General features: G+C 42.5%; 1 protein-coding gene across 1 annotated transcript in view; it reads right to left on the bottom strand.

The window, feature by feature from the left end:
- Positions 1–13,941, bottom strand: part of coro7 (coronin 7) — a 196,882-nt gene that overhangs the window by 2,107 nt on the left and 180,834 nt on the right. Inside the window, exons 18-28 of the mRNA XM_079521686.1 lie at positions 13,820–13,906; positions 12,840–12,982; positions 11,726–11,830; positions 8,870–8,955; positions 8,564–8,705; positions 7,856–7,945; positions 7,228–7,344; positions 6,844–6,979; positions 6,436–6,527; positions 6,123–6,209; positions 4,040–4,964 (exon numbers count right to left, since the gene is read on the bottom strand). Of these exons, the coding sequence (XP_079377812.1) occupies positions 4,956–4,964; positions 6,123–6,209; positions 6,436–6,527; positions 6,844–6,979; positions 7,228–7,344; positions 7,856–7,945; positions 8,564–8,705; positions 8,870–8,955; positions 11,726–11,830; positions 12,840–12,982; positions 13,820–13,906 (1,094 nt within the window). The 3' untranslated portion in view covers positions 4,040–4,955. The remainder of the gene's footprint in view (positions 1–4,039; positions 4,965–6,122; positions 6,210–6,435; positions 6,528–6,843; positions 6,980–7,227; positions 7,345–7,855; positions 7,946–8,563; positions 8,706–8,869; positions 8,956–11,725; positions 11,831–12,839; positions 12,983–13,819; positions 13,907–13,941) is intronic.

The following is a 13,941-nucleotide window of genomic DNA, read 5'->3' as shown; positions in this document are numbered from 1 at the left end:
GACAGTAGATATCACCCAACTGTAGACAGTAGATATCACCCAACTGTAGACAGTAGATATCACCCAACTGTAGACAGTAGATATCACCCAACTGTAGACAGTAGATATCACCCAACTGTAGACAGTAGATATCACCCAACTGTAGACAGTAGATATCACCCAACTGTAGACAGTAGATATCACCCAACTGTAGACAGTAGATATCACCCAACTGTAGACAGTAGATATCACCCAACTGTAGACAGTAGATATCACCCAACTGTAGACAGTAGATATCACCCAACTGTAGACAGTAGATATCACCCAACTGTAGACAGTAGATATCACCCAACTGTAGACAGTAGATATCACCCAACTGTAGACGGTAGATATCACCCAACTGTAGACGGTAGATATCACCCAACTGTAGACAGTAGATATCACCCAACTGTAGACAGTAGATATCACCCAACTGTAGACAGTAGATATCACCCAACTGTAGACAGTAGATATCACCCAACTGTAGACAGTAGATATCACCCAACTGTAGACAGTAGATATCACCCAACTGTAGACAGTAGATATCACCCAACTGTAGACAGTAGATATCACCCAACTGTAGACAGTAGATATCACCCAACTGTAGACAGTAGATATCACCCAACTGTAGACAGTAGATATCACCCAACTGTAGACAGTAGATATCACCCAACTGTAGACAGTAGATATCACCCAACTGTAGACAGTAGATATCACCCAACTGTAGACAGTAGATATCACCCAACTGTAGACAGTAGATATCACCCAACTGTAGACAGTAGATATCACCCAACTGTAGACAGTAGATATCACCCAACTGTAGACAGTAGATATCACCCAACTGTAGACAGTAGATATCACCCAACTGTAGACAGTAGATATCACCCAACTGTAGACGGTAGATATCACCCAACTGTAGACAGTAGATATCACCCAACTGTAGACGGTAGATATCACCCAACTGTAGACAGTAGATATCACCCAACTGTAGACAGTAGATATCACCCAACTGTAGACAGTAGATATCACCCAACTGTAGACAGTAGATATCACCCAACTGTAGACAGTAGATATCACCCAACTGTAGACAGTAGATATCACCCAACTGTAGACAGTAGATATCACCCAACTGTAGACAGTAGATATCACCCAACTGTAGACAGTAGATATCACCCAACTGTAGACAGTAGATATCACCCAACTGTAGACAGTAGATATCACCCAACTGTAGACAGTAGATATCACCCAACTGTAGACAGTAGATATCACCCAACTGTAGACAGTAGATATCACCCAACTGTAGACAGTAGATATCACCCAACTGTAGACAGTAGATATCACCCAACTGTAGACAGTAGATATCCAACTGTAGACAGTAGATATCACCCAACTGTAGACAGTAGATATCACCCAACTGTAGACAGTAGATATCACCCAACTGTAGACAGTAGATATCACCCAACTGTAGACAGTAGATATCACCCAACTGTAGACAGTAGATATCACCCAACTGTAGACAGTAGATATCACCCAACTGTAGACAGTAGATATCACCCAACTGTAGACAGTAGATATCACCCAACTGTAGACAGTAGATATCACCCAACTGTAGACAGTAGATATCACCCAACTGTAGACAGTAGATATCACCCAACTGTAGACAGTAGATATCACCCAACTGTAGACAGTAGATATCACCCAACTGTAGACAGTAGATATCCAACTGTAGACAGTAGATATCACCCAACTGTAGACAGTAGATATCACCCAACTGTAGACAGTAGATATCACCCAACTGTAGACAGTAGATATCACCCAACTGTAGACAGTAGATATCACCCAACTGTAGACAGTAGATATCACCCAACTGTAGACAGTAGATATCCAACTGTAGACAGTAGATATCACCCAACTGTAGACAGTAGATATCACCCAACTGTAGACAGTAGATATCACCCAACTGTAGACAGTAGATATCACCCAACTGTAGACAGTAGATATCCAACTGTAGACAGTAGATATCACCCAACTGTAGACAGTAGATATCACCCAACTGTAGACAGTAGATATCCAACTGTAGACAGTAGATATCACCCAACTGTAGACAGTAGATATCGACCCAACTGTAGACAGTAGATATCACCCAACTGTAGACAGTAGATATCACCCAACTGTAGACAGTAGATATCACCCAACTGTAGACAGTAGATATCACCCAACTGTAGACAGTAGATATCACCCAACTGTAGACAGTAGATATCACCCAACTGTAGACAGTAGATATCACCCAACTGTAGACAGTAGATATCGAACACCCAACTGTAGACAGTAGATATCACCCAACTGTAGACAGTAGATATCACCCAACTGTAGACAGTAGATATCACCCAACTGTAGACAGTAGATATCGAACACCCAACTGTAGACAGTAGATATCACCCAACTGTAGACAGTAGATATCACCCAACTGTAGACAGTAGATATCACCCAACTGTAGACAGTAGATATCACCCAACTGTAGACAGTAGATATCACCCAACTGTAGACAGTAGATATCACCCAACTGTAGACAGTAGATATCACCCAACTGTAGACAGTAGATATCGAACACCCAACTGTAGACAGTAGATATCACCCAACTGTAGACAGTAGATATCACCCAACTGTAGACAGTAGATATCACCCAACTGTAGACAGTAGATATCACCCAACTGTAGACAGTAGATATCACCCAACTGTAGACAGTAGATATCACCCAACTGTAGACAGTAGATATCACCCAACTGTAGACAGTAGATATCACCCAACTGTAGACAGTAGATATCACCCAACTGTAGACAGTAGATATCACCCAACTGTAGACAGTAGATATCACCCAACTGTAGACAGTAGATATCACCCAACTGTAGACAGTAGATATCACCCAACTGTAGACAGTAGATATCACCCAACTGTAGACAGTAGATATCACCCAACTGTAGACAGTAGATATCACCCAACTGTAGACAGTAGATATCACCCAACTGTAGACAGTAGATATCACCCAACTGTAGACAGTAGATATCACCCAACTGTAGACAGTAGATATCACCCAACTGTAGACAGTAGATATCACCCAACTGTAGACAGTAGATATCACCCAACTGTAGACAGTAGATATCACCCAACTGTAGACAGTAGATATCACCCAACTGTAGACAGTAGATATCACCCAACTGTAGACAGTAGATATCACCCAACTGTAGACAGTAGATATCACCCAACTGTAGACAGTAGATATCACCCAACTGTAGACAGTAGATATCACCCAACTGTAGACAGTAGATATCACCCAACTGTAGACAGTAGATATCACCCAACTGTAGACGGTAGATATCACCCAACTGTAGACAGTAGATATCACCCAACTGTAGACAGTAGATATCACCCAACTGTAGACAGTAGATATCACCCAACTGTAGACAGTAGATATCACCCAACTGTAGACAGTAGATATCACCCAACTGTAGACAGTAGATATCACCCAACTGTAGACAGTAGATATCACCCAACTGTAGACAGTAGATATCACCCAACTGTAGACAGTAGATATCACCCAACTGTAGACAGTAGATATCACCCAACTGTAGACAGTAGATATCACCCAACTGTAGACAGTAGATATCCAACTGTAGACAGTAGATATCACCCAACTGTAGACAGTAGATATCACCCAACTGTAGACAGTAGATATCACCCAACTGTAGACAGTAGATATCCAACTGTAGACAGTAGATATCACCCAACTGTAGACAGTAGATATCACCCAACTGTAGACAGTAGATATCACCCAACTGTAGACAGTAGATATCACCCAACTGTAGACAGTAGATATCACCCAACTGTAGACAGTAGATATCACCCAACTGTAGACAGTAGATATCACCCAACTGTAGACAGTAGATATCACCCAACTGTAGACAGTAGATATCACCCAACTGTAGACAGTAGATATCACCCAACTGTAGACAGTAGATATCACCCAACTGTAGACAGTAGATATCGTCGCTGTCGGGCAGAAACCTCTTATCTCAATTATTTAGTTTATTTCTTTTTGCAAATTAACGGCCTAGTTGATCATACTACACTGTCACACAAGTAGCAGATCTGCAAGCTCGATGCGCGAAGCGGCGCGTTTTGAGCTTGTAGATCTGCTACTTTTGCCATTTTCTTGAATTTTAATCCTGAAAAGTGACAGATTTTGGATGTTTCCACCCGACCGAGACGAGACGACATGATGTCCATTTTGTCCAAATCCATGATGTCCAGTTGGCGTTCATACAGCTGTGTGTGCATTTGTGTGGGTACCTCCATTTATGCATAGGTAGAGAGGAGGAGGTGACCGAACCGGAAGACATTGGTTTACCGTCATAGTGCACGTACATACTCTACAGTTGTTGTTGCTTTTTCGCCATAACTCATATTCCTAAACACACATTTTCAACTGTGTGTGTGCGTGCGTGCGTGCGTTCGTGCATACGTGCTCATATGATTGGCCAATAAAAACAAAACAAAGGTCCACATTAGTGGATGGTGTGGACGCATCATGCAGAAACACAGGCAAGGTTTGTTTGGATAAAGCTCAAAATGCAGAAAATATATTTTGTAACATTGCATTCACGTGTGGAGTACAGGAGTGACTGATGGACATCGGCACCAAATCGTGAGAACAGCCATGATTGCTAGTTACACGTTAACTTCCCAGACAGACAACAATTATACGATAACTTAAATGAGACCAAAGGGAGGTATGACGTTGGCAGGCGCAGACGTTAGCTGACATGGGATGTGTCTTAGTGGCATGGTGGCACGCAGGAATGGCAACGGAAGACCCCAGCAGGTCTCTCTCTCTCTCTCTCTCTGCTGGCACCCTGACTAGACCGAGGCAACAGAAGCCGCTAGTCATCCTGAAATACACAAAAGGTTGTTGTACAGTTGTAAGTACGCATGCACTTGGATCTTAACCCATTAAGACCCGAGGACGATTCTACGAACGCCTTCTAAATATCCGTGGTTCTAACACTTTCAAGATTTTTCAAAAATGTTCTAAAAATAGCAGATGTAGAAGCTCGCAGCGTGGCACGAAGTGACACGACGCGAGCTTGTACATCTGCTGTTTTTGAATAGCCAACCAAAAAATCTGAAATGACACAGATGCTTTTAGTGGGTTAATATCCTTAATATCATTTGAATCAACCTTATATAATTAAAATTATAATCTAATTTGAATGTCTAAATCAGTTAGCATGTCACATGAATGCCTTGCCGTTCCAATTTCATGGCAACGTCTTGGGGAACGAACAAATTGTGTGGAGATATTGCTTACCAAAATAAAAAAATATCCAATACAATATATGCATTTACATGCAGATGAGCATGGTAAGAGTTTATTTAAAGACACATCTATAGAGATGAATTATCCGGAGAGTGCAAACAGTTATTATCCTGCATGCATGCATGTGTTTGTTATTGGTCCTGCACGTGTGTGTGTGTGTGTGTGTGTGTGTGTGTGTGTGTGTGTGTGCATTTTTGTGTGTGCGTGCACTCATACACACACACACACACACACGCCATATGCGGCCCCCACCTTCACTTAATGTGGCCCGCAGGTTAATATCGGAGTATACTGATATATTATTGATTTCAGCTGTTACAATTCCAAACATGCAAACATGACCCGCTGTAATGACTATATTACTAGCTTACTGACTAGTATTAGAAATGTATTGTATTTTTATGTGCAATGTATTTGGTATTTAGTTCATAGAGTTAACATTACGATAAGTAAATGCATTTGAAATTAAATAAAAATGATACTTTTCAGGATTCCAATTAAATAAATAAAAATGATTCAGGATTTCAATTCAAATATAGCAAAAAATAGCTGATCTACTATCTTTTGCTACGACATTAGGCTAATATGCAATGTGGCCCTCTAGACTGAGTGTGGAAATATAGTGGCCCTCTCCATCGTCAAAGTTGCCCATCCCTGTCATGTCATGTCTTGAACAGAGAGTTGTTGGTACTGGCGGAGGTTTTATCATCGATCTACAGTATATTCTTACCCACTCATCCTCGTCCACCCCCTGGTAGGAGTCCTGTGGCAGTGGGTCGTCCATGTTCCCCAGCTTAGCCACCATGGCACTCAGCAGCTGAGCCACACACACACACACACACACACACACACACACACACACACACACACACACACACACACACACACACACACACACACACACACACACACACACACACACACACACACACACACACACACACACACACACACACACACACACACACACACAGTGTTAATAGACAACCCGCCTCTACTTCACATTAAGAACAAAGTGAACACACAGGACTGTGTTGATGTACCTCCTCTTTCTTCTGTTCGTCAGTCTTCTCTTCCAGGTAGACGGAGGAGGGCAGATACTTCCTTACGGGGGCCTCCTTTGGGGCCTGACTCACTGACACCACACACACACACACACACACGCACACACAATACAATCCTGTGTTATTGCGCAGGTCTTCCAGGCAGCACACTGCCAGACTGGATTACCAGCCAAGGTGTCCAGACAGCTACGCCAGCCGCCCGGGCCATAAACCACAATTTTAATGCTGATCAGTAATACAAATATAAATAGTTGTAGACTTAACAGGAAATTCATTTGAATAAGAACGTGACATTTATGAATTGAGTTAACACATTTTAGTACAGACAGACAAACAGACAGACAGACAGACAGACAGACAGACAGACAGACAGACAGACAGACAGACCTGGAGTCATGTCATTGGGCTTCAGACTGATCTTGCGCTGCTGGCCGTTGGAGCCGTTGAGCCAGGCAGCAGCTGTCAGGGCAGATTCCCACCACACTGCTGTGTCCGGGTAGACATCATCCTGGAAGAAGTCTTTCTGTAAACCCACAGAGGGAGGACACATGTTAAACACTAACGTAGCAGGTCCGCAAGCTTGTTTTGTGCTTGTAGATCCTGCTACTTTTGCTATTTTTGAATATGAATCCTGAAAAGTTACAGTTTTGGACATATTCCACCCGACAGGAATGATATTAGGAACAAGAAGCTGTGTAAAATGCATTCAACTCAAATAAATACAGTATGTGTCCTTCGCCATTCGCCCACTAGATGGCAGTGTTGGCTCACCTTCACCCGGGGCACTCTGAAGGCTACAGGCAATATGGTGGTCTTACTGAGCATGAGCCCCCTGGCTACCTCCACCTCACGCACATCACACGACGTCTTAGCCAGGAACGCCAGTCCCTGCACACAGCAAACAACCAGAGTAAAGATGTGCCAGTCAATCAAACAATTAACCCATTTAGACCTGGGAACGGATTCTACAAATGTTTTCTAAATCATGACAATTTTCTGTCACTGGTGCTCAAACTATTTCATGTCAAGGACCCCCCAGAATTATCTCTATTTGGCCGCCGACCCCCATCTGAAAATGTTTTTCCAGGGACCCCCCAGAAGTGAAGATTTGAGTTAAAAACATTCACTCTGAAAGAATATATATTCGAAGATTAGTGCCACATTTTCAAGATTTTTCAAAAATAGCAGATCTACAAGCTACGAGCTCTTAGATATGCTATTTTTCAATAGCTAATGTATAACAAAATGCTTAAAACACCAAAAAGGGGTTCCCGTCCTGAATGGGTTATACAATTAACAAACCGATTGACCGGTGAGAAAAGCATAATTTATACGGCACCGCACGGCGGTGTCGCTGGTTGTCTCAACAGATGTTCAACATAATGGATGACGCCTGCACCTTGTGGGGTTCAGGTGAGTTGAAGCTGCTACATTCCAGGAAGTACGGAGCCTCCGGGACGATCTCAAACACGTACACCCGAGTGTCACCCTGGAAGACACAAAGCATAGAAGATTACAAGTGTCAACTAGAAACCAAAACTCTAAAAATCCTTTGATGTTCGTAATACCACGGTTACCATGTGGGCCCCCTGAACTATTTAGTTGAATAGCCCTGTAGTAGTGTTTTTTGTTTATGACTATGAAATGGGTCTGAATGAAGTATATAATAACAAATAGTTCCAATGGCATCTTAAATGTAAGGTTGTAAGTATATGCTTATCGTGTTGCGAGGGTGAAACATGTCTCCCCTCCAAGGGGTACGTGGGTCAAAAACGTTTTTCAGAAGACTAAATAGGACTAAGACTAAATGGTTTGTAATTCAAAAGACTAAGACTAAATCAAAATGTTCAGAAAAAAATATGTAACACTGGTTCAGTGGTACTCAACCTTTTCTGGATGAAAATCTTGAAAGTGTCCCACCTTGGATCAATGGAGCTAACGCAGTATACAGTACAGTACTCATTTATTGTACTGTACATCCCTTGTTGATACATAATGTTATATCATCATCAAATATATCATCATCCTCAGTGTTTGGCCAATTATTTGGGGGCCCACCTGCAGTATTCTCGCGGCCCACGGGTGGAGGACCAGTGTGTTTGTTTACCTTGCCGGTGAGGATGACCACGCTGGTGTCAGGGTCGTAGAAGGGGATGAGGGTGGAAGGGGAGACGTCTGTCTGAGTACTGGCCACGGCTCCGCTGGACAGACAGTCTACTGGGAGCAGGGAGAGCTCTCTCTCACTGCCTCTGCAGCCCCACAAACAACAGGTGGTCAATTAGTTCACTGGTGCTGTTACAACAATGCTGATTTATTAAAAAAAAAGAATGTTGTTGATTCTGTAGACTGTAGACTATGTGTAATTTGAGTTTTCTGCTCAAAACAACTCTACAGATATCGAGGTACACATTACCTGTCGAACCCGGACACCAAGAGGAACCTGCCATCGCACACCCACACCACACGAGCCCCCCTGTGGCCCTCAGGACCTGGGCCGTCCTACAGTCAGACACAGAGAGAGAGAGAGAGAGAGAGAGAGAGAGAGAGAAGAGAGAGGAGAGATATAGAGAAGAGCAAGAGGAGAGATAGAGAATAATAAACCCATAAGGATTATTTAGTTTATTTATTTTTCTTCAGAAAAGTGTTTGTTTACACCGTCCAGAGAGAAAGACAAACTTAAATATCTCTTCTCTTTTTCCTCGCCATATCCCCACACCATAGAGGACTATGCCCATACTGTCAACATGACAGACATTCAATTATGATGAATTATAAGGACTAAATAAAGGGAAAACAAATAAAAAAAAGAATAAACGAACGAAAAACCTTGTGGATGTGTGGTATACTGTTTTACGTATACATACATGGAGTCAAAATAAATGTCATGGTAGTAGGGTAAGGGCCGATTCATACTCCTATTTTAGAGCCGAATAAAAGTGGGTTCGGCTCTGTAGAGCCTACAATGTGACGTCATTTGAGGTTCGGGGGGACGGGTACCGTCCTCAAGTCGGCTCTTCAGTGCTACTGAAAATTTCTGACGAGCCGAAATCATTTCGGCACTACAGCGGTAAAATAGGAGTATGAATCGGCCCTAAGGCAAGGTATTCTTTTGGTTGTTCTTCATCCAAAGTCAAGTTGTCTTGTGGGGTCCCTCAGGGGTCTATTCTTGGACCCTTATTATTTCTTGTTTACATCAATGCCCTGGCTGCTGTATCCTCATCTTTTACCCCAATTCTGTTTGCTGATGATACTAATTTGATTTGAACTCACAAAAATGTTGAATCTCTCATTAAGGAAGCTAATTCTGGCATAGCTATGCTATCTGAATGGTTTCTTGCAAATAAGTTATCACTAAATGTAAATAAATCACATTGTGCATTTGTTTGTTTAACTGTATGTAATGTTTTTTTCTTTTTTTTTTTTTTTTACACATACAAAGTTTCAAGATCATTTGGTATCATCAGAAGAATTAGGGGCCTGGTTCATCAGGCTTGCCTCTTAAGCCATTATTACAGTTTGATTTATCCATATGTCATTTATTGCAATATTGTCTGGGCAAGTATATATCCATCCAATTTACACAAATGATTAATTATTCAAAAGAAATTTGTAAGAATAGCTACCTCTTCTCACTATTTGGCTCCACCTGCTCCTCTGTTTAAAGATCTAAATGTATTGTCTATCTATGACATTAACACAGTACAGTCCTGTTCTTTCATCTATAAATGCACTTAACACACAAATATGCTTCCTACACCTTTCAAAGAATATTTTAAGACCAACTCTCAAGTTCATGATTATAATACTTTACAATCTGATAATATTCATCCTCCCTTCAGCCGTACCACTCTTAGCCAGTTCTCCATTAAAGTCAGAGGTTCTTTACTCTGGAATTCACACATACTTATTGCCAACTCCTCATCTTCACTCTAACTTTAAACATAGATTGAGGGCCAGCCTCTTGAAGCAACCCTCTCCACTTGATTCTAACGTAATGTAGCTTTATTGTGCATACTCAGACACCGACAGACATGCATGTACTGTACACTTAGGCACGCTCAGGCTTGCGCGTGCGTGCACGCACACACAAACTCACATACTCATACACTGACACACACACACACACTTCACAAGTGTAATTAATGTATTTGTTGTTGTATTTGTTATTTTCCATAGCTATGTTTGATTACTTTGTCTACTTACTATTTGTATATTATTTTTGGTGATATTTCTTTGGTGAGAACCACATATAAGCCCTCCATGGGTTTCTTTTCTCACTTGCACATATTTATCTTTTATTGATGTTACCTTTTTTGTACTATTTTTATTGTGTGAATAAACTAAACTAAACGAATCTATAATTGAAACAAAAAATAAATAAATTCCTGAGGCATACAAAGACAAATTTCAAACCCACATCATGGGACTCATACCCAGCAAAACCCCCATTATCCGAGCTGCTACAGTACATGTTCATACTGTACTTGCACTGGTTCGGTAGACTTATGTCCTGCTACATGCAGTCCATATTGTACTTGCACTGGTTTGGTAGACGTACGTATGTGCTGCTACATGCACTGGTTCGGTAGACTTATGTGCTGCTACATGCAGTCCATATTGTACATGCACTGGTTCGGTAGACTTATGTGCTGCTACATGCACTGGTTTGGTAGACTTATGTTCTGCTACATGCACTGGTTTGGTAGACTTATGTGCTGCTACATGCACTGGTTCGGTAGGTAGACTTATGTGCTGCTACATGCACTGGTTTGGTAGACTTATGTGCTGCTACCTGCACTGGTTTGGTAGACTTATGTGCTGCTACATGCACTGGTTTGGTAGACTTATGTGCTGCTACATGCACTGGTTTGGTAGACTTATGTGCTGCTACATGCACTGGTTCGGTAGACTTATGTTCTGCTACATGCACTGGTTTGGTAGACTTATGTGCTGCTACATGCACTGGTTTGGTAGACTTATGTGCTGCTAAATGCACTGGTTCGGTAGACTTATGTTCTGCTACATGCACTGGTTTGGTAGACTTATGTGCTGCTACATGCACTGGTTCGGTAGACTTATGTGCTGCTACATGCACTGGTCTGGTAGACTTATGTGCTGCTACATGCACTGGTCTGGTAGACTTATGTGCTGCTACATGCACTGGTTCGGTAGACTTATGTGCTGCTACATGCACTGGTTTGGTAGACTTATGTGCTGCTACATGCACTGGTTCGGTAGACTTATGTGCTGCTACATGTCCATACTGTACCTGTACTGGTTCGGTAGACTTGCGCGGATCGTAGATGCGGACCTTCCCGTCCTTGCACACCGTGGCCAGCAGCTTGCCATCTGGACTCCACGCCATGGCAAAGATCTGAAACGGAGTGAAGCCAGGAGGGATTTATGGGGATCTGACAGTATTCCCACCAGTGTGCCGGCAGGAGAACATATCCACATGTTGTAGCGGACACGCAGTTAAAGCCTTTGTTCTGCTTCCTAACATGGACAGGCTTTAAATGATGAGATCCATTCTCTCACCTTGGCTGAGGCGAAGGATGAAGATCTTGAACCCCCGTACTTGACTGATGATTTCATAGCTTCCATTCCCCCAAGGTTAGAACAGTATTAACCCATTTTGGGCGGGAACCCCTTTTGGTGTTTTAAACAGTTATAATTTAGCTATTGAAAAATAGCAGACCTACAAGCTCGTAGCGCGCCACTCGGTGGTGCGCTACGAGCTTGTAGATCTGCTATTTTTGAAAAATCGTGAAAATATTTATTTCAGAAAACTGGAGGATTTAGAAGAATTCTTTTAAATTTTGAGGTCAGACCTAAATGGATTAACAACCAGATGTGTGTATGTGTTCCTGTGCATATTGAACTACTGTGGGACCCTTTTCCTCCTGGGTTGAACCGGTTTGGTTCTTCTTTCCCGCCTAATATTGAACCAGTTCAGAGTGTTTCCACGGAAAATGAATTGGTTTAGAACCCATAGGGCAGTATTATGCGTGTCTTAAGTACCAGGTCTTACGACCTAACTTAAGACCTGGAGGCGTGATCAATGCCGTTTGGCTATTCTGAGTGGCCAAACAGCATTGACCACGCCTCCAGGTCTTAAGTTAAGTCATAAGACCTGGTACTTAAGACACTCAAAATACAGCCCTTAAAGTTGGTTCGGAGGTGAAACCAAAAAATGGCCGCTGGTTCCGTGAAAGCACCAAGGTTCCAAGAATCTAGAACGGAACCAGTTCTAGAACCAAAGCACTTTTGGCGGTAAAAGGGCCTTGAGAGTGTACAAATGGACCCCTTGCAGTTCCATTTGGTTCCATTCTGAGTTAATAAAAGGTTCGAGAACCACTGGGATAGAATGCATCTCCACCAACCTGGTCCTGGTGTCCAGTGAGAAGTTTGACCTGTTGTCCAGTCTCCAGGTCCCACAGCCTGACGGTCAGGTCATAGGACGAGGACACCAGAAGGCCACTGGCCAGGGGGTGGAACTTGATGGAGTAGATCTTCTCTGTGTGACCTAGGAAGCAATACGGAGTCAGTTACTCCTGTTGAATTTCACCCTGTCGTCGTCATCATCATTATGGGCCTGTCCTCGACTAAGAATTGATATAGTCCTCGACTAAGAATTTATATAGTCGAATCTGTTTGGCAAAATGTTGCCTATACTGTAGTCGACAATAGGCAACTACAGGGGATTTTTTTTTTGTTGCATGATTTGACTGAGAGATTGGCAGTCAAATCAGTCTGATCATTCCATTTGGGCTGTGGGGGATGCTTAATGTCTGATTTAACATATACCTTATCGGGTTTCTCCCAATAAATCATGATATATACCAGTAAGACGCCTGAGGGCGAGAAGCGACCTCGCCCTTGTGCACGCATCCACCTCGTTGACGGCAGACTGCTGGGGGCTTTCCCATGTATGGGGATTTTGAGCGATACACTGACTGACTGACAGACAGGAAATTTATGATTTCATAGTAAATGCGACCTGCTTTAATTAATATAACAATATAAGCCAATCTCTCAGTCGAATCATGCAAAAACAAAATAAAAATAAAACTTTCTTTTGCATGATTCAACAAAGAGATTGGCAGTCGAATAAGACTCCCTCCATCGATTAGTCGATTATATGTGACTATTCGACAAATCGAGGTCAGCCCTGCATCAGTATCGTACATTCTTATTCATCGACATATTGTCGCAGTCGGGCAATACAATATTGCCCGTGATATACCTGTGATATACATGCCTGTATATACATGAGGATAAGACAGGTTCATTGATGAACAATAAATTGGACAGTGAACAGAACAGTGGTCCACACATTATCTATCATTCATGTCCGTCATACCCTGCAAGATGAGCTCCGGCTCGGTCAGCGTCTCAGTCAGCCCTCCCTCTGGCACCTGCCACACACGGATCTTGGCGTCATCACCAGCTGGCACGGCAAGAGAAGGGAAGAATGAGCCCATG

Source organism: Electrona antarctica (genome assembly GCF_951216825.1).
Source record: "Electrona antarctica genome assembly, chromosome: 14".
NCBI classification, from domain to species: Eukaryota; Metazoa; Chordata; class Actinopteri; order Myctophiformes; family Myctophidae; genus Electrona; species Electrona antarctica.
Note: the sequence above shows the minus strand (reverse complement) of the source record. Positions and strands in the feature narration are given on the sequence as shown.